General features: G+C 38.3%; 1 protein-coding gene across 10 annotated transcripts in view; it reads left to right on the plus strand.

The window, feature by feature from the left end:
• The window catches only part of PTPRK (protein tyrosine phosphatase receptor type K), a 400,889-nt gene that overhangs the window by 336,666 nt on the left and 36,878 nt on the right, over positions 1 to 27,345 (plus strand). For 7 of the 10 annotated variants that reach the window (XM_061474957.1, XM_061474958.1, XM_061474959.1 and 4 more), the window contains exon 14: positions 26,248 to 26,386. In XM_061474957.1, the coding sequence (XP_061330941.1) occupies positions 26,248 to 26,386 (139 nt within the window). The remainder of the gene's footprint in view (positions 1 to 26,247; positions 26,387 to 27,345) is intronic. The other 3 variants (XM_061474956.1, XM_061474960.1, XM_061474963.1) reach the window with 1 other exon arrangement.

The raw sequence follows: 27,345 nt of genomic DNA on the forward strand, positions 1-27,345 counted from the left end.
CAATGCCTGGTGTAGAAGAGTGTGTGAGATAGAACAGGCAGAGATTGCTGCCTCCAACAGTCTGTCACGGGCGATCTCACGTGCATGTTTGGCTCAGGAACAGGAATCTGGCTTCTCTGTGCAGCAGTGGAGCTTTACAGCAGCCCTATTAAGGGACAGTGCTGTTTCACCTTTTCAAAGAAAGGAGGAGAAAGGAATCTCTAGGAATTACTAATTATGTTTATATCTAGTCAGTAGTTTTCAGCCAGAACGACACTTTCTCCACATTAGTGGGCATGTCAACACTGACAGTCCAGGGTAGGTTTTGCCATACCTATCACTGACTTGTAGATTGAATTCCATGCCCGATAAAGCAACCAGTTGCCGATGCTAGAAATATCCCTACATACTGGTATCTTGCTACCGTTGTTAGTGTCAGGACAGAAATTACAGTTCAAAACAATGAGGTCGCATACAGTCATACATGAAATGGTGCATTAGTTTGGGAGATTTTAATATGCACACATTTATTAGATTTGGAATTTTGTGAATAAAGTCCCAGCTTGTTTTGGAAGTGTTAATGAAAACTTGAATGTTACTCCAGTATTTGGTGGTTTACTCTGAGCCCTGGCTGGTCATCACTCTCCCACAGTTCTGATGCGCTGTCATTCCAGAAGACATCATGGACACATTCAGTTTTGAAATAGTAGGAGCTTCCATCCTACACTACAACTCGGCACTGATGAAGTAGAAATCATTTATGCAGCAGATTGATGATGTTATTGATAGTTTATAATGAGGAGGTGATGTCAGTAGATCACACATAAGCCAACACAGAAAATGAAATTCTTGGAGAGTATGTACAGCTAGTGGTCACAGAGCGTGTAGAAAAAATGCCTGTCAGCAGCTCATTGCTATCCCTGTTACAAATGATTGGTCTCACTTACATTTGCCAGAATAAGCTAACTTTACATAATCAGAATAATTTTAAATGTTTCCTAGGTTAGAACAATTGCACGAGCAGTTCTGAAAGCAGGGTAGAAACAACAGTACATGCTGGAGGACTGGTGAATGGTAAATGGGAAGTAGGCTTCACCATCTTCACATGCAGCCAAAGGTTTTGAGGTCATGTTTAAAGCTACTAGAAAAATTGATCCTCAAGGTCAAAGCTGCTTCAGTCCAACTACAAAAAGCAAAATGTTACATCAGTGTGTGACACCTTAGCACAGAGATGATAATCCTTGTAATTATGCATCCTTGCATTAGCAGCTGCCTAACAGAGAGATATTTTGAATAGAAGACAAAATATTTTTGAGCAATAAAGCTGCTCACTGTGCATCTGGATAGAAAGGACAAGCAGGACTTTGTCTCAGAAAAGAGTGATGCCCAAAGAATGCAGAACTTCAGCAACATCTAAACCAGAAAAGTACTTATTGAATTTTATGAAAAGTTTACAGCCCCGAAGTCAGCATCCCTGTTCTCTATATCTAATCGTAAACACTTAACTAAATGAAAAGAAGTTCCACCGTGTTGTCATGAACATTACAAGGATTTATTCAATTGTTTGCTTGTCAACTCTGACAGAGTGCTAGGTTCTACATCTAGTCATCTAGAAACAGGGAGCAGCATTGCCAAGTGTAGTAGAACTTCCTAAACACTGTCAGAAGTGTTACAGAGCAAGTCGGTATGGTTGATTGGCACTGCTATCAAATTACTTGAATACAGAGATTGGTGCTTTATCAGCTGTTTGAGACAATGGCTCTGAAGTTCAGGAGCGCAAACTGCTTTCTGCTCTAATGGGAAGTTGTGTGCTAACCACACTGCTTCTGGAAGGACCCTGACCAGAAAGTTATGCAAATGGACATTGCAAGAGGGACAGTCTTTCTAGAAATTGCGTAGTTATCTCACATCTGTCTGTCAGAGTGGGAGGCAGTTGCAGGCATTAAAGAGATTAATTTTAGGAGATTTTTGTAGCCAGGTAAATTCTAAGCATAGGGAACAGTATTACAACCTTTGTGTGTGGTTTTCAATGCTGTTGACTTTGGAAATCTGTGGAGGCTTTTGTGACAATTCAGCAGTCTGGAAAGCAGTCTGTGAATATTCTCTATACACTTCACAGTGGTTAGGGTTCTTGATCAGGGTGGATTTCCAGAACCCTTTACTGTCAAGGAAGTCACAAAACAGATTGCATCCTTTGCCACTTCTGATTAACATTTGCTTCATTGAGTCAATAGGAAAGGTAACTACATATAGATGCCAGAATATTTAACCTGAACATTAAATCAGAGGTCCCATGTCAGCTGACTTGTTACTTGCTCTTTGCTGATGACTGAGTATTGGTTACTCACATATATGTAAGAAAAGTACATATTATTGACGGTTTCAGCCTCTCTGCCGTGTGGTTTGGCCAGGCCATTAGCATAGAGGAAAAAGAGGTCCTCCTCTAACCCTCCTGTGATGGAAAATATCCTGAGGCAGTACTACTGTACTGACAATACACTACTGAAATTTGTGAGATCAGCAGTGCTATTTCAGCAGCATACTTTTTTTCAGAACACCACAGTTAATAACAAAGTTATATAGGGAATAGCAAAAGCCAGTATAGTATTTAGGACATTAAAGCAGCATGTCTGAAATAAGAGACATCTGGCTTCAAATAAAAGTAAACATCTATTGTGCATTAGTTGTTGCCACTCTGTATGGCTACAAAACTTGGACTGTATATAGTCTCTGCATCAAGCGTCCAAGCCATTTCCAATGCACTGCTCTTATTCTTTTGCTTCCATAAAACTGCAGGATTTAGTGCTGCACTCCTAAATTGCTGTCATGTTGTCAACACTGGAGCAAGATTACAGGATGTCCAGTTATGCTGGACGTAGTTCTCTTATTGGACAACAGATTGCCCAAAGCCAGCTTCTATGGGCAGGTTCTATGGGTTGAAATGCAAAGAAAAGCTCAGAGGTAGCATAATGACGTAGTTAATGGGCAAGTTTAAGGCAAATCCTCAGTTATGTGCCATCAGTGTGGGAAATTACATGTGAAGATTTTCTGCACTGGCAGTGTAGGTACTTATGCCATCATAGCATGCAAATAAAATCAGAATGGTTCTGTATGACGAATATGGTAGTAAAACAGATTATATCTGTGCACTTCACAGTGTCATGAAAATGGGCCTCTTTCTGCAACAGTGCATGATGCTGCTTATGTACTTACGGAAAACAAACGTCATAATCACATTCTTTCCATCACTGGTGTTACTGTATTTCTGACTTTGCCATTTCAAGTGGCTACTTATGGAAGATGTAAGTCATATTTTTTTAAACAGTGGTACAGGTTTCCCAGAGGGGTGGTAAATGGCACATCCCTGGAAATTCCAGGGTCCCATTGGTCAAGGCTCTGAGCAATATGATCTAGTTGAAGATGTCTCTGCTCATTGTATGGGTGTTAGACAAGTTGATCTTTAGGGGTCCTTCCAATTCAAACTATTCTATGATTCTAGGATATGAAGATACATTTTTAAAAACATTTTTTTTAAACATCTTCTTTTTGGGACCATTAGATAATGACAGGAAAACCAGCTTGTGGACTATTTGCTGGAACTATTGAAGGAGTTGATCCTTGCTATTACAGCCATGTTTTTAGTGACAGTGAAAAGGTGACAATGAAAGGATGAGTTTTCTTCCATATGAGAAAGAGGGTAGGATTCTACAATTTTGTAACTGGCATTGAAATTTCCTCTACATATGGAAGGCAGTTCGTTTGCACAAGTACAGGCATTTTTTAATGTGAACATTAATTTTTGTGTACACTGACACTATCCAGATTATCTGAATTGTCTGCTTGTTTTGTTGACCCGTTACAATAGAAAATACATAGTCAAGCAAATCTCAAATTAATCCTTGGTCTGTTTCTGATTTCACAGTTTATTGAATTGAGACTGTCATTTGTGTTTTGAAGTAACAATGCTGCATTCCCTAGAATTTTGTAACAAATTTTATAAGGCCTGGTAATTCAACATGCTGTCATCTTCTACAGATGTAAACAGATTTTCTCACAGCATTTTAGAGTTTCTTGCTTCTGGTAGTTCATAAAGATTTAATCCTGAAGGCCTTAGTATCTGATATTATTTTTGGATAAATGCAAGCAATTACTTAGGTAAAACAACCTGGTTTGCTGGAGGAGGCGCTTGGATAGGTAATAATGTAGTGTGATAGATTGTAGGCACACAGTGCTGCAGCATTTGGAGAGCAGTGGTTGACTTGTAGAAGCTCAGCTGCAGAAAGACTTGTTCAGTTGTTCATGGCAAGCTTCCAGATTCATCTTGTGTTTGTGATAAGAAAATATCAGCAGAGCTGTCATGGTTTAAGCCCAGCCGGTAACTCAGAACCAAGCAACTGCCTGCTCACTCCCCGCCCGGTTTGCTCCACCCGCTTCCAGAGGGATGGGGAGGAGAATTGAAAGAATGTGAATCCACCAGGTTGAGATAAGAACAGTCCAGTAACTAAGGTGTAACACAAACCACTACTGCTATCACCAATAATAATAATAATAATGATAAGGGAAATAACAAGGGAAGAGAATAAAACCACTCACCACCCACTGACCAATACCCAGTTCTACCCAACCAGCTGAACCCAAGCTTCTAAAGAGACAGCATAGGTGCACTGTAGTTCAAGTATAGTTTGAGAATGCAGGACTTCAAGATTTAATGGCTGACTGGTGACCCAGCTGCTGGACCTGATACACTTTTGTATGAATGAATGCCTATAGCTTACAGGAGAAGAGGAACAGTCACCCAGGTACCGTTGCTGCCTAAGCCTATAGCAAGTGCGTACTGCCTCATCTGCCACCAGCCAACCTGTAGAGGTGATAACCTATTTGGACTGATACGTAGCACATTATGTATAGCTGGGCCTACTCAAACGAAAACATCAGGGTCCCAGTCACAGGACGCAGCCCCTGTCACTTCTGAGGTGGGGTTATGCTGCCAGAACAGTAGAACCCTGGTTGCTATAATTATTCATATTACCATAGAATGCTTTGGGTTGGAAGGGACCTTAAAGATCACCTAGTTTAACTTCCCTGCAATGGGCAGGGACACCCTCCACTAGACCAGGTTGCTTAAAGACCCATCCAGACTGGTCTTATTTCCAGGGATGGGGCAGCCACAGCATCTCAGGACAGCCTGTTGCAGTGCCTTACCACTCTCACCATAAAAAATTTCTTCCTAATATCTAATCTAAATCCACACTTTTTCAGTTTCAAGCCCTTGTCCTAACCCTGCATGCCCTTGTCAAAAGCACCTCTCAAGATTTCTTGTGGGCTCCCTTCTATGTACTGGAAGGCTTCTCTAAGGTTTCTCCTGAGCCTTCTTTTCTCCAGTCTGAACAGCCCCAGCTCTCTGAACCTGTCTTCACAGAAGAGGTGCTCCAGCCTTCTGATCATCTTTGTGGACCTCCTCTGGATTTGCTTTAGTAGTTTTCAGGAGGATCTGCTCCATGATCTCTCCAGGCACCGAGGTGAGTCTGACTGCCTGTAGTTCCCCAGGTCTTCCTTTTTTTCCTTTTTAAAACTGGGAGTTATGTTTCACCTTTCCCACAGTAGGAACTGAACTGTTACGACTTCTCAAATACAGTGGGATAGTGGCTTAGCCAGTTCATCTGCCAGTTTCCTCAGGACCTGCAGATACATCTCACTGGGTCTCATGGACTTCTACTCCTTCAGGTTACTTAGATGGTCTTGAACCTGATCTACTACAGCAGGTGGTTCTTCATTCTCCACTCCCTGCTTTGTCTTCTGCCACTTGGGCAGTGTGGCTAGCACACTTTTTGGTGAAGACTGAGGCAAAAAAGCTGCTGCCTTCTCTATGTTCTGGATAACCAAGTCTCCTGTTTCCTTCCAAAAAGGTCTCACATTTTCCTTAGTCTTCTTTGTATCTTTGACATACTTATAGAAGCTTTTCTTGTTGCCCTTGACACCCCTGGCCAGATCTAATTCAGTTGGAGCTTTGGCTTTCCTAACCTAATCCCTGGCTGCTCAGACAATTTCCCTGCATTCCTCCCAGGTTCCCTGACCTTGCTTCTATGCTGTGTAGGCTTCTTTATTGTGCTGGAGTTTGTCCAAGAGCTCCTTCTTCACACACACAGGGTTCCTGGAGTTTTTGCCTGACTTCCTCTTTATTGGGATGCATCACTCCTGAGCTTAGAGGAGGTGATCCTTAAATATTATCCAGCATTCTTGAGCCCCTCTTCCCACCAGGCCTTTATCCCATTATACTCATTCTGAGATCACGGAAAATTAGAACGCATCCATAAGCTGAACAAGACACTAGGCTAGTTTTTCAAAACTGTAAGACCAACTGACAGCTGATTTTTATCAAGTGACAACATTTGTTAAAATATTACTCCTTCCATGTTTCAGCTCCTTGCTCAACCTCTCTTCAAAGCAAAACATGTCAGCTGTACAGCATACTCAGCCATTTATGGAGGCTTCTTGAACTCTTCCCAGTACAGAAGTATTTCATCAAGCCAAATTTTGTCATTGCTGTTGCTGGCCACGGCATAATAAGAAATGCAAGTTTTGCAGCAAATTGTCTTAACATTTGTTAGGCTAAAGGGGAAATATAATCATGCAGGATAAGCTGATTGTAAATCTTTTATGGTTTTTCTGTCCTTATTTGAACATGGCTAAGATAGTTTGAACAAATTTATACTGTGGTGTAAATGTTTGAGACGGAAACATAAATGAAACATCCCTAAACAGGAAGCTAAGCACAGATGTAAGGTATGTTTCTTCTGCCAGCTTTGAAACTGGCTACTGTATTTTAAATCAATTTTTTATGAGAACAGGTACTCTAAGCCATTTTTCTATCCTGATGGTGTTTGTGTAACATTAATTTTGAGAACTATATAGTCTTTGTCTCCTGCTTGAATGTCTAACTAGATGGAGTACAGCAAAGTGAAAAAAGATATCCTCATAATGAACACTAAAAAAATGCTTACTTTATCTATAAGCATGATAGCTAGTTTTTGGTATTTACAGTCCCACAACATTTATTTAGCTTCATTAAACAACTTTGAGGACTTTTTTCTGATTTGGGATAGGACCTATGAAATATGAATGTCTGCTTTCATGTTTGTGCTGAGGCCTTTCCACTGCTGCTTCCATTTTATTATTGTTACTGTCCAGTTTAATATGCGGTATTTCAGCTTTTCTGGTGGGAGTTCTTTATTAAGGAGAAAGGTCTTGTTTCCATTGCAATATACAACATTGACTTTCCCAGCCATGCCTGTGTTCTCTGCGCAGTGTATCAGAACTAGTTTTCTTCAAACAATAGCTCATTTCTTTAACAGCACACTCACATAAAGAAACAATATTGTAACTTCATTTTCAGCAATCAAACAATGGCAAATCACAATTGTCAGGAGACAAAAGTGAATGTATGTTCTTGTACCTGAACAATTTGCTGCATTTCTGGGTATACGTTATAGATTCAAGACTGAATGCTGGATCCTGCCCCATTTCTCTGTGCAGCTGTTCAAACTGGACATCTAATTAGGATCAGAGCATGAATTTTGGTTGGATTGCTCTCCTCTCATTTTTAACTATGGAATAAATGTAACCAATACAGATACTCTGCCTGTATAGTGTGAGCATAGTTATTGTAGCTATGTTTATGTTGAACGGTAACTTGCAAAATAACAATAACCCACTGGGTTTTGTGTTCTGAGGACTTTCATTTTAAAGTCTGGCTTTTATTCCACATACTTAAATTCTCCACTCTCATCCAACAATGTGATTATTAGTAAATTCCCATGAGTAGTATTGAAGAAAAATGCTGTCTTAGGGATATTTTAAGTTTTTCAAGGCAAAAAGACTCAGTATCAGAATTATTATTGATTTCCAGTCACTGTGAAGTACATACACATCACAATAAAGGTTCAGTGCCTAGAAGAATATAAAAGAGCAGCAACTTGAAGTAAAAAGAAATTTCAGATTAAAAAGAAAGCAGACTGAAGTAAACACAGTGAATGACTTTCTTCATGAGTGTGGGATGTTTTCTTTGGCTATTGTAAACAGGATGTTTTCTCTTTTTCTACTTAACGCGGACATGAACACATCAATATTTAATTTGACCACAAGTAGTATATGTATTGCAGCTAACCCCAAATATATTTCAGGCTTCATGTGGTTTTATAATAAAAATACAAATTTATAAATCCTTAATGCCCTTAATGCCGCCCATATGTTGTGCTGCAATCCTTAGGAATCTGTAAAAATAAAAATCAAGAGGATAGTTATGGGCTCTGAAAGCTGAAAACAGACCTAAGCCAGTCTAACAGCTAAAGATTTGTCAGCTAGATCCTAATGCTCCTAAACCTTTGGCATAACAAATGTTGCCTTTGAGAACTTATCTCATTACATCTGGGCATCTTAAATCACTCTACAGAAATAATATAAAATAAAAGAAAATGCTCTACTTCTAAATAGAAGGCATGATCCTGGCATCTGTGCTTCTGCCCCAAGTGCTGTCCTTCTGTGCCACAATCAGCATGATCTTTTCTTAGATTTATGCTTGTGGGCATATGGACAACTGGAAGTCATTTGGAGATGCCAGTTGTCCTCATTTTTGTTTTTTCTTCTTTTATCCTTATCCACTGTCAGTCTCTAAGGATGGTACTGGTTTTATTTTGAAGCAGTATGCAGTCAGATTACTTCATGTACGTTCCAAATTTCAGAAGCAGAGGGCAAAAGAAGCCATTGTAAGCACTAACGTGTGCGTATAGCGGTATTTTCACTAGCAGAAGATGGTGTCGACTCCTCAGCCTGTGTAAAAGCTCTGCGTCAGGTTTTTACACACGCCTGCCCAGTACCTGCTAAAGACTAGTCAGATGGAAGCAATTGAATGCTCTCATCAACTTATAAACTTTCAGCACCCATTTGAAACCCAAGGCTTTTAAAAGCTATAGGTCATTACAGGTTTGAAGGCTGCTCTGCCCATGGGACTAAGAATTTCTGCTAGTCATCCTTTCTTTTGTTGGTAGCCTTTTGTTAGGCAACAATTGCTTTCTTCCTTTCACACGAGCTATTCATGTTGCCGGGTTTTTTTTTCCCCATCCACTCATAGTAAACTGATGCACCAGCACAGCATTATAATGAATTTCTATTTAGTTAGGCAAAAGTTGGATTGTCATGAGCAATCTAATTACTCCTTTGGAGACAGGATTGCTAAGTAAAGTGATGAGGTGAAGCGATTACAGCTGTAACCCTTACAAGCATAAAAAGATGTGTTATGCTAATCCTTTGTGAATGGGATTAATTGAAAGCAAGGGGAATAAAAAAGAATGCTCTTGGAAGAAGAAGGGTGTATGAAAGGACTACTGTGTCATTCCTTTCTCATTCATCCTCTGTTGCTGTAGAGAAAAAAAAAAGTTGTGGTAAACTGGAGTGGTTTACCTTTCAAGTCTGTCATTCAAATCATTTAATCTTAAAATGCCTGAAATACTGTGTAAAAACTGTGGGAGGAGGAAGGATAGGTATAGCAAAAAGAAATGTGTGAAGAAGTGGCAGTAAGTGGAGGTTGCTTGGTTTTTTGGTTGCTAAACCTAGTATGACCTGACCTTACCTTACCTTAGTGTAAAAGCAGCAGAATGAGGAGGGGGGAAAAGATGCTGTCAAAAGTAAGAGTTATGCCAAGCATTACCTTTATCTGCGAACATTTATAGCTCAAGTGTGAGATTCTTGTTAACCCCAGGCTTGTTTATTTTCTGTTTCAGCTCTTTCAGCTATTAAATAGGAGTGCTCTGTCTCAAGTTAATACCTGAAAAGACTCTTAAAGGTTCGACTAGAAAGAGAGGTGGCATGCAAATTACAATGTACTCATTAACTGAATGAACCTTCATAAATATGTTAATTAGAGAAGAAGAAATAACTTCCTTGGTTTTAGATGGCCAGCCTGAATATAAATGGCCAATGGTATTAAGGGGTTTTGTTTCCTTTTGGTTTTTAAGATTTCAAATTATTTTCACTGTTGCTCTTTTTTTTTCCTTTCTGAATACTTTTTGGAGGAAGTTGGCCACAGTCAGCAACTTAGCACCAACCCAGCTGTTCATTCATTGCCCACCAGCAGAATGGGGAAGAGAATCAGAAAAGCAAAAGCAAGAAAACTTGTGGGCCGAGATAAAGATGGTTTAGAAGTGAAGGAAAGGTTTATTTATTTTTCAAAAAGTGATACAAAAGCAGTCACTCGTGTCCTTCCACAGACAGCCAAATGCTCAGACAGTCTCCAAGTTTAATTTGAAATGAAACTCCCAGATTTTAATTATGAGCACAACATTGTATATTAAGGAATATCCCTTTGGTCAATTGGGGTCACGTATGGTGGCAATGCTATAGGAGATTTGGCTTTGATGAGGGAGTACCTGCCAGTATAAAAAACTAATTCTTCTAGGGTTTACAGGATAAGGAATGTTTGGCTGCTTCAGAAGTATGAATTTGGCTGTTACTCTTACTGGGATTTCAATCAGCAATTGTAATTAAAGTTTCTTAAATATTAATGGTACTTTTTACCCTTGCCAGAAGTAAAGATCAGTGTAAGCTGGTTCAGTGAAATGAAACTTGTTTTGAACTCACATCCACTAAGTAAACATTCTTAAGTCAATGAGCTGAGTGAGAATGAGCTTTAGTTAGTGCATTGCTCTGCAGTAAAGCATTTCATGTATTTTACTGTTTTTTGAAAAAGGCTTTACAAGCATTCAATAAACAGGTAGAAAATTGATATTATGTAAGAAAAATATTCCGGTGATGAAAGTGATTTAACAAATACCTGCAATATCTATGAAAGCTTAATATTAATTTTTTTGTTAGTGAGCATAAATACATTCTGCTGTAAATGAATGAAAATAAGATTTTGTGTGTGTGTGTCTATGATTCTCCTGGGAGTTTAAAGCCAATGTATCTAACAAATTGTTGAAAAAATTTTCAGTAGTATTGCTTTATGTAAACTGAAAGTCCTTAAATTGTCATCTTTATTCACTGCATTTGATGAAGCAGAAGATGAAGAGATTTGAAATACTGCTTTTCTTTTAGTGGTTTTTATTAAGCATGGTTGAACCACTCCTCCATTTGCCCATCCTGGCATAGGCCCACTGATTTCATCTGAAGGTCTGCTCTCAGATGCATGGCAGAGTTGTTTTATTCCCAGGTCTTAAGACAATAGCTGAATGTAGAAAATATTTGAAGCAAACTGGAACATTTTTAGTTTAAAAACCTCTTCACTCTTAAAAAAATGGCTCTGTGTTTACAATACTCATAGCAACAATTTTTTAAAAGAGTGACATGGTCACATGGTGCTTTGCTTATATTTAGGCTTAATCTGATTTTTATTCATTTGTTTGGTCAGTAAAGATTACTTGAGAAATAATTTCTTTAAGCTTAGAAAAAAGTGTACAGGCTTAGAAACCTTATAAGTAGCATCGAGTGTAAAAACAGTGCAATAGTTTGAGGCAGTAGTTGTTTGATTTTGAGGAGGAGGAAGGTCCACATTAATATTTTTCTGTTATGGAGAAGGTAATTCCATTGTATTCATTTCAGTGACTTTGGTTAGTTGATTTGTTTTTACCTGCAGGGTAAGAAACAGTTAGGATCTTATTTGCTACAGCTAAAGTTGAAGACTTAGTAGCAATGACCCAAGGTAATATATATCACAAGGACATTGACCTCTAAATCATTTTGTGCAGATCCGACAGTGCATTTCAGTCAGGATCTGTAACACTGTTTATGTTCTTTAACACTACTTATGCTCTTGTTCTGCCCATCTCACAGAAAGGAATACAATTTATGCAGAGATACATTGTAGTTTTGTGTGGTGGCAGCATGTGTAGTACCATCTGGAGTTCCATTGTTAACCAGCACAGGGGAGAATCTTTCCAGAATGTGCAAAGTAATGTTTGTAACAGGTCTGGGATTGTGCCTTTGGAAAGATGGAAAGGAAGAAGCCACCTATTTTGCTCTCAGAGATCCATGATGGGTTTGCTCAGCTTTCCGTTCATATGTATCACTCAAATTTATGTAGCAAGGGAATACAATTCAAGTCCAATATAAACTGACATTTACAACCAAAAATCATTTCTTTAATCTAAAATAATTTTTTATCACTAAAAAGCTGTAAACATTTTCTGTGTCAGCGATTACCTGTTCTTTTTTTGTGTTTTGTGCTTCCTTATTTTTGGTTGGGTTGGTTTTTTTTCCTGATCTTTTTTTCTTTTTCTGTTTTCCTAATAGTCCAGTTCTTTTTTCATTGTGTTTTCTTTGTTCTGCATATCTGTCTTCCAGGCTCTCTGTCTTTTCCTATCTCATTTCCATAGCCATGTCTCTGTCTTTTCATTCTCCTGTCAGACCTAGGGCAGCTCCTTTAACCACAAGCTGTCTTTTCTGCTGCTAAACCCCGAATCAGCTTTCTTTTATCTCCACGCTCTCTCTTATAGTAGGGTTTCTCCAGCTGTGGGGGGCCCCTAGGGAGAGGTCCACAAGCAAATGAGGAGAGTGTTTCAGAGAGGATAGCAATCATATGCTATAGACAGTAAGCTCTTTTGCCCAGTATGTAGCCATATTAATAGCAGCTTGAAAGGCTGCTTCTTATCCCATTTCTCAGTTAAAGAAACTTCATCTGATCAAGATGCTTTCCAGTAAGCAAGGAATAACTCATCTGATGTCTCTTCTCTGCTGGGTTGAGAGGCAGGACCTGAAGAGCAGTCTACAGGCAATCAGTGGCCACTGAGAATCCCTTAGCAAAGCAGAGCATGAGCTTTTTCTTAAATACTCAGGGCCAGATACTCACAGCTACAGTCAACTTTAAAAAGTGCCTAGGAGCCAGTTCTGACTGAATCTTAGAGGATTGTTTTTGAAATTCCAGCAGCTTCAAAAAAAAAAAAAGCCTGAAATGTGAATCTAAGTGAAATACTGAAACTGGAAGTAATACAAAGTTAAATTTGCATTCCCTGCATTTCAGAGAATACTGCTTCATGCATGTATTTATTTATGAAAGCAAGGCAATAATGACTATTTAGAGCAATGAGATGAACAGAGTCTTAGTTGGTGTCTTCATGTATGAAGTAGGAATCTTGGAATAATTCCAGTTGGAAGGGACATCTGGAAGTTGTCTAGCCAAACCCTTACTCCGAGCATGTGCAGCTTAACTGGATCTAAACTGGAAGTTAAATTAGGTTGCTCAGGCACTTGTCAAGCTGTGTTTTGAATGTCTCCAAGAATGTCTGTCTTTGGGCACCTGTCCCAGTGCTTGACCACCCTCATGTTTTGGGGAGGGGGATTTCTGTCTGCTTTGGAATTTCCCTCGTTATATGTCATGTCAGTTGCGCCTAGTCCCTTTGCTGTGCATCTCTCTGAGCAGAGTCTAACTGTATCTACTCTGCATCCATTCACCCATAAGGCAGCTGAAGATGGCAACAAAATCAATTTTCTCCTTCCTTGTTTTCTCCCAAGGTGCTTTCTACCCTATGCTGTACCATGATGTGGTGTTACCATCCCAAGTACAGGGTGTTGCACTTGCCTTTGTATGTGAAAAAAGATGGAAATATTTTCCACGGAGAATATCATGTGTAGCTGAGGAGAAACATGTCAACCCTGGTGCAAGATTGGGAGCACAGTTGAACATTTATTTTTACTGGTTACACTGAGTAAAATTCTTAGGTCTATAAAACTAAAAGTTTACTATATCCCTTCTCCTTTCTCAGTGAAGTAACGGTAAGTATATTTACCCTTAAACAATCAGTGGGATTAAAGACAGTTGACCTTCAACTGCTAGAGATTTTCAAAGAATTGTATTTCTTGCACAGAGAAAATGAGTAAGTTGTATATGTGATTTTAGATGCAGTTACAGTCTTATTTCTTGCTTTTCATTTTCAGCATTTTGTCCTGCTGAAAAAAAAAAAATAAAATGGACAAATATTTACCTTCTAAAGTGTCCTAGTGATCAAAAAATGCTTTTATTGTTTTCTCACGAAGTTTAATGTACTACCAAGTTATTTAATATTTGATTCAGAAATTTGTTATTGTTCTCCACTTTATTTTTTAAATGCTTGAGGTATACCAGCAGTTTTGTATTTTATTTTACTTTTGGGATATTCTGTAAGTAGCAGATGTAATCCTACTGGATTGTGTAATATTATCATGTAATAGTAGTCTTATTATTACACCAGAATCAGAGAAGAGGAGGTCTTACCTGGAGATACTGTGATTGCATCGATGGGCTAATATGTTTCACCAGATGTACATTTCTTGTCAAAGATTAGTTAAAATGTGATCATGTGTCTGCTTTATAAGAGGTGCTCAAGCCATCTGAAAGTCATTTCTTGTGTTGATACTGTCTGAATATGTCAGGGTGACTTCATCTACCAAAGTCTGAACATTTTGGCTAGTTGTCTCTTAAGAAAGCTGATAGAGAACACTGCCTGGGTTTTAAGGAATAAGAGGTTGAAGTGAGTCATTCGTCAAAGTCGTATCAAGTTAGCCACCGAGTAAAGCCATTTTTCACTTCCTTGAAGAGAAGAAAGGCCATTTTTGCTGTGGATGGTCAGGAATATGGACTTACATTGCTCACACTGTGGAGTGGCCTGTGTGTTTCAAATCACAAGTCACATTTTGCCAAAAGGACAATTTACATGAGATAGATACAGGTGTGTCTTAGCCTGTGGCTCTGATCACTAGGGCACATTGGTTTCATGTCAGTTTATTTTAATTTTTGTTCTTATTTTAAAATGCAAATTTCATTTTGGTAATTGTTAGGCAAAGTTTGGTGCCTCAGTATAGATATTTTTGCCATCTCATCTGCGAGAGTTCTTGGCACTACTTCAGTTTAAGGTGATTTTCTCCAAATGAGTCACATTTTAATCAGATCGCAACTGTCTGAAAACCCTAAAACCAGATTTAAATCATAAATACCAGTACAGTAATCTTCTTTGGCAGCAACCCGTTACATAAATTGTAATACAATATTTGCATGTTATAGTTGGCTTTATTTATTTTGACTTCCATGTGAATGTGAAGCTTTTGTTAGACGTATTCTTTTTTTCCTTTGGTAGTTTCATTTTCCTGGAGAAGCTAGCTGGGAAAGCAACAGCCCAAGGCATATCCAATACAGAGAGCTAATTTCATCCTCTGGATAAAAACAACTAAATGCTCTACAACCCACAAAAACATGCAGCCAAGAGGGCCACAGATCCACTTCCAAACTAATTTGTTTTAGTTCTGCATACTATACAACCTAGAACTGATTTTCCTATAGCCTGGCTGCCTTCTGACAGAGTAAGCTTTTGTGCAATTAAAAACTGTTCCATCTTTATTGTTTATGAACCAGTGTAGTAACAGATACAGAAAGTTTATCTAACTTGAATCATGATGGCTCTTTCCTACATCCGGTTCTACTATCACAGTTTTGTGTATTTACTTGAATAATGGAAACAACAAAAAGTCTTTTACTTTTTTCAGAAAGAGAAATTGATTAGAAATTCAAGGTTTGAAGGGAGCAAGATTTCTGTATGAAAGGAGAAAAATGTGAAAAAGTAAAGCCAAAGGTTCAGAAAGTGGCAGTACACAGCAACAGTCACCTTGTTTGCAGACGAGTGTTTCCTGCGGTCTGCAGGACTCCCACCTCTTCCTTCTGCTTGAAAGTTTCTTTAAAATATTAGTAACGTAGGGATATGTAGAAAGACAGCCAATGACATGATATGAAAGGCTTTTAATGTCATTACAGGTCCTGATCATTGACTCGATAGTCAGTGTCAATCAACCCAGAGCTACAAACATCAATGTGTTTTTTTCAACACTGCATGTTGTTGCAGTGCCATTACAGCTGTATTTCTAGATGTCAAATGTGGTAAACAAGCCTATAAACAGGCTTTTGACTTCTTGCACAGGGTTTATGGCTTAGGTAACGTATTTATGTTGTAAATGATTGGTGTAGCGGAAGATGTCAAAGCTTTCAGTCAGCCAGACTGTTGCCCTCACGTTGCAGCTGGTAGACTAGCATGGATAAGCACCACTGCTTTGATGATTCAGTGAAAATCGGGTGGTCTAGCTTAAAGTGCTGACAGAAGACCTTTCAGATGTATCTGGATAAGCAGATTTGGGAACAACTGCATAATTAGAGTAATGGATGAGACAGTACTTTCAGCCCACTGAAGTGTACAGCTGGGTGATACCCAGTTGTTCTGAAAGAGGGTGTTTGCCTTTCCCTGATACTCCCAGACCCCCAGCTTCTTGAACACCTAATAATGCTAAGGAATTCAGGAGAACCTCAGGAGTTTTGACCTGTGTAACACTCTGAAGTTAATGCTCTTCAAATGGGAAGATTTTAAAGATAAATTATCTGCCATGGGTGTTGCACACCAGTGCATCCTGTGTTGTTTCCCAGCTATCCCAATGGACTCCTATAGAAAATGAATCTTGTCAGGAAAGTATTGTGTAACTGAAGAAGTCACAAAAAAATTCTCTAGATGGAAGAATAAAATTAATGTGAAAGAAAGTATCTTTGATTCTTTCAGGTTACTTATATTTACCTTTTCACTTTATTTCAAAAAGCACCAACGTTTACAGGAAACAAAATACTGAAGGCTGGCACTCATGACAGTAAGAATTCAAGATACTAATAACCAAAAGGGGCTATTAAAGACAAGTTTTAGCACTGTATAAACTTTAATGCATGTGTATTTGGGGTTTTTTGAAAGGATGAAGGAAACAATTTCTTTTCCTCCTCATTGCCTTTGTCTTTTGATTCCATTCTCCACCTATTTAGCACTGCATTTGACCTAAGATAATTTTTAATCTTGGCAATTACTGCTTTTTTGAGCTAGTATGACTATAGTTTGGGTTGAGAGTTTGAAGTTTTGTGGTAGAGTTAAGCTGTCCTTGCTTCCTTCAGTGTAATTGCACAGGTCCACAATAACTCTGAAACTCCTACACTACCAGTAAGTTCTCACTTACGATTTTATAGTTGCTTTAATTATCAGGAGTTATTCATAGAATGTTATTTTCAATAAATATAGCAAAATGGAACTTCAGACGTTTGAGAGTAATATTTTTCCCCATAAACCATGTTGTATGCCTATATAAATGATAACAGTCGTTATAATGTACTTCTTCTGCTAACCTTCCTAAATGTTACCTGATGGAAAGGCACATAAAGATAAGGCATTTTGTGTCTTTGTTACCAAACATTGCTTTTACAGTAATTTTCTTTTCAGGTTCAGTTCTGAGCCAACAAGCCATACAGGAGTCATTTTCAAAGCCAGATAATTTCTTAATGCGGTGTTTTGCATAGTTGAAATTTTGTAACTAACATCAAGTGAGAATTTATTTTTAAAAACACATGGTTTTGAAAGCAGACTGTTTGATCAGGCTAGAACTTGAAAGCTGATTAATTTGTAGCATGGACAAATGCTAACACTTTTTTTTCTTCCCCCTAAAATGCCTCATAAATTATCTCATTACCAGAAGGCTGACTGCTTTTGTATATTCTCAGGAAAAAATGCTACAACAGGTATAACAACAGACCCTTTGTACTTAGGAAGTGCTCATAGTGACCTTAAGGAATTATAACAATCCATTCAATAAGTTGTTGCTAAATGGTTGTGATCAGTTGGGTCAGTGTTAGGGGGCTATTCCCAACCAATACCCCTTTCTAGAAAATCAGGGAGAAATAGCGGTATCGATTGCATTGTTTCACTCCAAAACTTTACAGCATGCATGTTATGTATTTATACAACCGTTTTTCTATGATGTGTAATAACCATTTGGTTTGAGTCTTTAGATCTCTGCTTCCATATTGGCTACTGAAAGAAGCACATCAAGTGGCTCAAGAAAGTCTTATTCTGAAAACTGATTTTTTTTCCAAGATGCAGAAAATTAACTAGATTACGAATTGAAAGGAGATTGCATTAGGGATTTCAAACATGCAGCTGTTATGGGATGCAACGTGATATTTTGAAAACCGCACTTAGTATTGTCCACAATTCATATTTTAGCCTTCTAAAAATCTAAGTTTCCACACAGATTAGGATTTTTTTTTTCAGGCTAAATCTCTACCGTTTTCGCTGTTGGTGACAATTTTGAATGCATGACCTGAGAGAGAACTTCAAAGATTAGAAAAACACGGTACCAAGCCCCTGAAATACTATATTCTGATTCCTTTCAAATATTTGTTCTCATTTGATTTGAAGGTAAGGCAGGCCAGAAGGGGAGGGGAGAAAAACACTTGTGTCTTGGATTTTCAGGTGTCAGATAGAATAATGAATAGACTCTAATTTATCCATGGGGTAGATTTCCACAGTGTAGATGTCACTTGTACTGTACATTTTGGAGCTGACAATTCCAGAGGTACAGCTGTGCCACCTGGGTTTTTCATGGGCTCCAGCCAGGAGGAGTCTCCCCTGTGCGGTGCTGCTGCAAGAGGGAAGAGCTGTGTTCTTCTAACCTTGGAGTTTGTTTTTTCCCTTGAGAGGAGACATTTCAGAATCCTCAACCCACATTTTTATCTTGTGTCCTGCCCAGTAAAAACAACTGAACACAAAGATGGTAGTGTAACTTCAACTTACACCCTGATGTATAATACCTCATCACAGTTGATATCTGCATTCACCCAGAGCTTTTTGTGTCCTGGGGACACAGCTGCATTGCTGAGCCAGCTCACTTAAAGCTAGCATAGTTATGTCTACATAAACAGCTGTTTCATGCATGAGGATAGTAACTTTCAAATCAAAAGCTGTACCATCTGTAGATTGTAAGATGAACTGAACATTTTCATTCCCTGTAAGTGAACCCTACCCTTGCATCTTTCAAAGATAGGAAAGTGCCTACAAAGTACCCACACAAATAGTACATCTTAGTGGCAGATGTAGTAGAAATGCAGTGAAGGCACTAATCTGCTCTTTCAATGTGACCTGTGGACAGGAGGGCAGAGTGCTGCTGGTACATTTTCTCCTCAGCGTTGTTCCTGCCTTGGCTCTTGTCATTTGCACTTGTCCAAGGGCTGACAGCTAGTGAGGCAAACAGATTCAACACTTTCTTCACTTGATACTTCTGAATCTTTTAAGGTCAGCTCTTTCCTAATTGGTTATAAATTCATGAACATTACTGTTTTCAGAGTAGTCATTGTGAATTTAAATTGCTTTTCAGTGGAATATTGCAGGAGTAAGTTCTCATTAATTTTATTTCAGACCATAGTAGCAGCAGACACTTGGTTTACCTGATTGTTTTCCTTGTTATTTCCTATCAAAGTAGTACCAGTAAATGGACTGAATGGAAAGTCCTGGAGAGTAGTGAAGATGGGGTTGTTGTGGGGATTTTTATTATTATTGTCGTTGTTCTTGTTGTTGTTGTTGTTGTTGTTGTGTTTGACTTATCAAAACAATATAGATATATCTATTGTGAAAGCATAACAATACTGGCCAGGAACTGGTCTTTTATATATAAATGTATATACTATACTGGAGTTTCCAGGTAACATCCTCATTATTGTATAGATATGCTGTACTAGTTTGTTTAATCAATTAAAATGCATATAAATATTTATGAAGTGCATGTTTGTAATTTAAAAAGCATCCAGTAGCATAAGCTCAGGATATTTTTCTGCAGTTTTTGGAACCAGGGTGTGTAAGCAGGTGGTCACCTGTTTACCTGGTAACGTATTTTTATGCAGAATCACCTGTGGGACTTCCTGTGCTTAATGTCTGTAGCATCCTGTACCATCCCAAATCTGACTAGAGGTTAGCTAGCCTGAAGCTGTATTTATTTCATTTCTGCACATAAGCCATCCTCTGAGAGGGATCAAAAAGCTCTTTCAGAAGGAGCTATAGGGGCCCATGAAACAGTGTCTATCCATTTCTGCAGCAATGACCTTTTATATAGAGAACAGTGGTATCTAATTCTGTTTGTATGAGGGCTTAACTTATCACAAAGCTTTGGGCCCTTGAGGACCTCCCTTTGTTAAGCATAGCTGGTAGCATCTGTGACACCTCCCTTTTTCCACCAGCAAGAGGCACATGTGAGGACAAAGATGGGCACAGTATGTTGCAATACAAAGTGAGGCAGCAGATTTTATCTAAGCATCACCTCACTACCCTCCCACTTCAGGATGGGTGTAGAAAAGAGGCTGGTGGTGCCAGATACCCCTCTTTTCACCAGCAGAGCCTGTTAAAACTCTTCTCCTTGGGTCAGCCGTGGACCCTGGTTACCATGGTGACAGGGATGAACCTGACACTTCAAAGCACAGCTTGGGGAATCATAGATTCGGTTCATAATCAAATACAATTTTTCTTTTTAATAATGCTACCCTAAAAAGCTGTCATTTAGAGTCCTGGAAGCAACAGCTTAGATGTACCCATGTCCTAGTGAATTTCTGTCATGGCTTCATCTCCCAGAAGCTGTACTCCAAGAGAGAAGCTCTTTAAGAAGACATAGAGAAGGGAGAATTGTGGGGATTCCTTTCCCAGTAAATGTATCTCCAGCTTTCAACTTGTAAAAGAAAAAATGTGTGAACAAGTTGCACATGCCATCTCCCCCATACCTGCAAAAGCACATTCAAGTGTTTTCATCAAATAGAATCAGCTGAGACTTTTTTATTTTTTATGTAATTAAGCTAACAGGGGTTACAGATCTTGTTTCTCTGAACTTGAATTTATTAATTAACTTTCAGGCTTCTAAAAATTTCCTTAATTGCACAATGATTATCATTCTAGCAAAGCAGTAACAAAACAAAACTCGAGATGGAACGGTCTTTCTAGCTGGATGATTAAAACACAGGCAGACAAGTCTAAAAGAAAATATCTGAGGATCTCACTTAGTTTTTCAAAGAGCCCTTTTCTCAGGTAGTAGACTGCCATATCTCCAGAGCTGGCTATAGAACTCCAGTTTCACTTGATGTTATCCTGATGTTACCTTGTTGAACTCATTCAGACGTCATTCCTGGATTTAATTAAAAGTTTTTGAATGCCACATAACAAAGGTGCAGAACAGATTATCTCAAGCAGAGCTATTTTGAATATCAAGCTATGCAGCAGTAGCACCAGTTTGTGAGAATTCAAAGATCTGCCATAAACAGAAATTAACATTCAAAGAAAATGCAGTGTAATAAAATAGCAGCTTTAATCATGCATAAAACAGAGTTTCTTCCCTTGCTTACACAAAAGAAACTCAGCATAAAATGCTGTGAATGTTAAGAGAATCAAATGGAATGTTAAGAATGTTATGCATAAAATCTTGTTCAAAACCTCTGATTTAAAAGCTGTCTTTCAGAAGGCTGTCTATTTTTTAAAAGGTACCATACAAGCAACTCTGCAAAATCCTACCAGAAGTTTCTTTTTGAATAATTTTGTTTGGATGAGCAAGTAGAATATCATTATCTTGATTCCAGCACCATTTCTTTAGGAAGGTATAGGTGAATAGATTTTGTGCTGAGTCTAAAATTCTTTGACAATTTTGCAAAGCTGTGTGTAAATTCTGAACCACAGAAGGGAAGGAGAAGACAGGAAAGCAATATGTGCTGTGACTGGATTCCTTATGCCACAGTAGACTTTAAGAATTAAGTATAAATATTATGCATACTCAATTTTAGAAGTGGGTGTTGGATTTTTAGGTATATTTCATTAAAGACTTGATGAAAGAATTTAGAGGAATTGAGTACATTAGGAAATTGTGAGAATAAGATGTACTCTACTTCACCAACTGTTTAGAATTTTACTGTCCCTGAGAGTGTTAGCAATCCTGGTCTAATTTGGTGCTGTTCACAGTTGAACTTCATGCTATTGATCATGGAAGTCAACTGATTGAATATTGTCCTTTAGCATCTATGAAAACAAGGAGAACTACTTGTTACATGGTGACTATTTGCAATGTGCAGAGCCAGAATCACTGGGTTATTTTATGAACTTTGTGAATGGCACTGTGGAATATGATTGCTGTTACTGTTCATTAGTTCAGAAGAAAGGTGAGTGGATAAGTTGCTAAACCTAGTGTTCTCCTCCCAGTCTAGCTCATAAATCTTCTGTGTAGGCAGCTATTCATACGGAGGTAGGGGAGATGGAATATAGTTAACTCTGTTTCAGATCAGGTGCTTTTGCAAATTTTGTGCAAGATGAGTTTGCACTGGTTGAAAACTGAAGGATTATCCCTTCTTACACTGACAGGGTCAAATTGTGAAAAACAGTAATATGCAAGGATATTGTAAAAATTAACACTTAATTGAAAGTGTATTGCAGTCAGGCTGACTAAAGGAATTAATAGCCAGTAGTGTCCATTTTTGTACAATCATCATTCTGTTAACACACAAGGTTCTTTCTCAAAATAATAAATTACCTTTTAATTACCTTTTAATACTGGTAAATTACCTTTAATAGTCTGCTATTCAAGATACAAGAAAGGACTGCAAGACTAGATTACTGAAAAAGAATGTTAGGAATTAGTAAAGCAACTTAAACAATTTCAGACCATTTTCACCTTCTTTAGAAATAAACAGTAGTTAACTCCAATCATCACAATAATTCAATTTTCAGCAGCTGTATCGTTCTAATTTAGAGATAAGGATGTTGGGGGGAAACCACATCAACGGCTTACAGAATTCAAGATAGATGATACCAGTAGTACTTTCCTTGTCCAGTGATGTAGTCACTCCAACACGGAAGGCCGCTAGTTTGGTTAGGCATGATTTGCCCTTCGTGATGCCTTGGTTAGTTGTTTTGATTTGTTTGGCAAAATGAGCAGCTCAGTCTATAGAAAAGCACCTCAGAGAAAGAAAAGTCCTGACAGTCCTATAGATGATAGAGGGAGCAAATTCTCAGAGTCAGCAAAATTTCTCTTCCTGCTGTAGTCCTTTTGCAATCAGCGATCAGGAGACACGGACTTCCATCCCTAAATTTAAGACATAAGCACAAGGTTTCTGTAGTTTTGTCCTTTGGTTGTGTATGCATAAGCCACACATGCTTATTACAATACACTTTATCAAAATTAAAACGCAAGTCATATGAAATACCTTCAAATTCCTACATTTCCTTAGATGATTCTATTCTACATTCAGTAGCTTCCTCAAAATAATATACTTATTGCATGCAATGCACATACACATAAATAATAGATTACAGTGTGATTTAGATCTATAATTGCTTTCATATAGTCCTCAAATGTAACATTGAGTCTAGAGAATGCATGTATTATCTGGTGCTGGAAAACATACATACAATAATCCTGGCTTCATTTCAGTCAAAAGCAATTTTCCTGTTGATACTGGGGAAAGGGATAGCATTTTGCCTACAGGTTTTAGCATTTTGGATACAGGATGCTCAACCACTTGTTATACTTAGTCTATCACCATACAATATAGTTTTTCTCCGCTAATTTAGGACTTTGTGATATGTTTCTAGTGGGCATCAGCTTTGTCTCGTAGGCAGCATTAAAGTTCATGGAATGAGTTACTGTCTCTTACTTCAAACCCCTTAATGTAAGGAAACCAGAATAAATGGGCAACCAGTTGATATCATCCTGGCTTTCCACTATTATTGGAAAAACAACAGTGAAAAACCTGGTCAGTTTTGAAGTTACTGATAATCCAAACTCAGTCATTTCTTATAGAATATATATATGTAGTAAAACACCAGTGCCAAGGTTAGGCGAATAGGTAAACTCCCTCAGTAACCTTTCCTTCAGATTTTCTGAGAAGTATATAGTTGTTTTTCTAAAGTAGCTGTTCTGACTGAAATAACATTATAAAGTGGCCAAACGGTAGGAGGCACCTACACTGCACTTTGCTCTGTCAATGAATCTTGCTCTGTCTTTCTGCAGGGAAGAGTGAGATGAAAGCTCAGAGGTTTTGGTTGTATTTTTGAGCCTTCAGCTTTGAAGTGTGTCTTCAGGTCACATCCAATCCTTCTGATTCATATTTTGAAATCTCTGAAAGACCTGGCCTTAAATCTCCATCCACAGAACCAAATCTCTTGTGCAAGCTTTAGTTATTTTGCTGCTTGAGTAGTTCTTACCTTTGCAAGGTCCAAGCTACACAGGTGTGCTCACATTGTACTCATGGCAATTCCAGACACAGTGACTATCCTACTCCAGCGTGCTTCCCTCTCTGCCCTTCCCACATCCTTGCTGGTTTTCAGCAAACATGAGTGGTTTTCCCCTTGGCATATACAGCTATCTATATTTTAGCTTTGATTGGTCTTTTGACTCTACTGATTGGCCTTTTGGCTCTACTGCTCATCAAATGTTCATTCGTATTTGTCATATCCAGCCCAGCTAATAGTTGACTGGGAGCTGATTCATTTTAACCCTTGAGAATCTCAAACACCTTCTATCAGTTTCCCCTCAAAGTCATGCCCCTCATTTCCTGTTAGACAGCATCATATGTGTGTCCAGCATTAATTCTAGCTTGTGTGTATGTGTTGAATGCATGCAGCTACACATGCAGACAGCACTTACCTGATCCTGACTCTTACCCCTAGGCACCTTAACAATGCACACAATACAAACAAAATAAATATTAAGTCCGCACATGTTATGTATGCAAGTATGCATACAAGCATATATTTACACAAAGTAGGAAGCATTTAGCATTTCTCAGCAGATAGAGTTCAAGCTGTAGGGGAGAGAGATGATTATGATGATGAAGTCTTATGATGATGATTAAGTTTTATGATTAAAGCACTGCTAGATCTCTCACTGTCTACCTAGCTCTCGCAGAGGTGTCTGAAAGCACGTTCCTAACTCAGAAGGTTGTTTTGAGGGTAAGTTGTTTGTAAATGGGTCAGATACTGCTGAGATAAAGGTTACAGAGACAAATAATAGAGTGATTTTAAACAACAGCATGATCCATCCCTCAAAAGATAATATGGGTTCCTGCATATGGAACCTGAATGGAAATGGTCAGAGCAACATGGTTAAAATTAGAAAGTATTAGATACCAGTAATCCCTGGTACTGACTATGCTGGCTTTCTAAAAGGCCTGTGGAGCAGATTTTCAGGGCAGCAGTAGTCTTCCTGTGGTGTGGCTTTACCTTATTTTTCATTCTGCTTGTTTCGATGGTCTGTTGAGACGGATCCTGGTTTCAGAATGAAGGACATTTGCTGTGTAATGGCATAGGCACGATGATACCAACAGCTTGTAACTACTCCATGTGCAGCTGCTGTGAGGGGAGAGAGGTTAAGTGGCACCTGCTGCATGCTGGGTGGAGAGTGAAAGAAGGGTCAGAGAGAGAAAAAGCACACGTACCCATCTGTGCTTGTGAGCAGGGGAGAAGCGAAGTGCTGAGCCACAGCCTTAGAAAGTAAGAACTAGAGAACTGAAGAGCTGTGTCCTGTTTTACAAGTAAACACCTCATGGGGTTTTACCCCTGGCTGAAACCTATTTATATTTTTTGATATTTTTGCCAGGCTGGAAAACGCTATGTTCCTGATCCTTTGTACACCAGGCTCTGATGCAAAGAAGTGCAGAATGAATGGCTGTGCACTTTCACGTATATTCTCTTTTCCTCTCTGCTGTAACCTGTGGCCTCAGCAAGCTCAGCTGTGTTATGGAGTGGTTTCATCTCTGTGTAGAACAGCAATTTTTCTTTTCTCAGAGCCTATAAACAGAAATAAAACTACTGCTGACTTTAGGCTTGGTTTTGTGAGTGACCTTATTTGGAGAATCAGAATTCCTGGTAGAATGCAGATTGCAGGCCAGATGCTGTAAGGTGAATTAATATGCAACGGTGGACTGAAATTGGGTGAAGGAGAGGACTGGAGTTAAGGGTGCTGATTGCATCTTGGAAAACAGAGTTTAATTTACTGCTTGTGAGTTAATGTAATCTCAGTAGTCCATGTTAAATATTCCAAATTTAATACCTGAAAAAAAGAACATTAAAGGAAGTAACAGTGATTCAGTTGATAGATTATTTCTGCATTGTCTTCAGCTTTGTAATACAGTAACTTGTTTGGAAATCCAGATGCATATACACTTCTGGAACCATGAAGTTATATATATATATATATATATGCAGCTGTATACACATACATAGTCATATTCTTGTTGTTGCAAATGTATGGCATGTCGATTGAAATTTATACTGTGCCTATATAGATATGTGTAGACATATAAACACATGATGCATGTATGTATATTCTGGATACTGTATTAAAACACACACATATTTGGAAATTATCATCAATGATGATGATCTTGTCCCTAGTGCTTACACATTTAAGCAACTTCTTTTTTAATTCATTTAGCAGCAGCAACAGAAGAACCTGAGGTGATTCCAGATCCAGCTAAACAAACAGATCGAGTGGTGAAAATAGCAGGAATAAGTGCTGGAATTCTGGTATTCATCCTACTTCTCCTTGTTGTCATATTGATCGTCAAAAAAAGGTAAGAAAATTATCTGTGCTGATTCTTCCTTTTTTTCCTCCAACTCAAACAATAACTAAATGGGTCTTCAAAAAAAAAAGAGTTTCAGGATCAGTAGCTCACATCATATTTTTGATAAGTTCTTTGTGTTTCCTGTTGGGTTTGCTGTGATTCCTATGATGGATTTAAAGAGAGGATATCTTTATATTTGGGATCCAATAATTATACATTTTCTTATACTTAATTATTTCCAACTAGTTTTAAGTTGCAGTTGGAGGAATGTACAAAATATCAGAATAGGTGGAATTAAAATTCATAGAACCTTTTTTTTTTCCTAATCAAAGTAAAAAAGAATAACTTACTGTGGTTTTCATGTTATAATCACCTAATGAATTTTATTTTCTATATGCAGCTCTAATGAGTTGTTTGTATGTTATCCAGCTTGCAAAATAATGTAATTTTATACCTCTATTTATGCTCTTGTAAACCTGGAGTTTTTCTTAAAAGTCATACCACATCACTGTAAAATTATCTAGCGAGTCCTTAGTGCATGAAATTGTTTTAAAATGTATTAATTTGAATGAAATCTCATTTTTTCAGTGCTTTCTTAGTAAGCAATATCGCCATCTTCTGGCATTGTGCAATGCTAACTCTACATCCAAATGCTCCTACCTATAGTAAATTGTGCTACCCTGTTGCTCGGTCAGTATTTAAAGTCTCAACTTCCCAGTAGTTGCAACTCTTTTAACCTGGCATAAAAGTTCATAACATGGCTCTATAAATCCATAGTTTTAGCATCAAAACAATTCCTCTTTTTCTGTGTACCCCCCTCCCTGGCGGGTCCCCTTCACAGGGCACAAGCTGGTTTCTCTTGGGTGGAACAAGACCTTTGTCTTCCGGTGGTGTGTGCATTGTGTTCCCTTGCCTTTTGCAGAAGTCTTAATGAAAGGTATATTTGTAAATGTTGTGACTGTTCCTCT

The sequence above is a fragment of the Pezoporus flaviventris genome, unplaced genomic scaffold (assembly GCF_033815535.1).
Source record: "Pezoporus flaviventris isolate CSIRO_AGI_PZ_B2104156 unplaced genomic scaffold, CSIRO_AGI_Pfla_v1 ptg000081l, whole genome shotgun sequence".
Classification (NCBI taxonomy): Eukaryota; Metazoa; Chordata; class Aves; order Psittaciformes; family Psittacidae; genus Pezoporus; species Pezoporus flaviventris.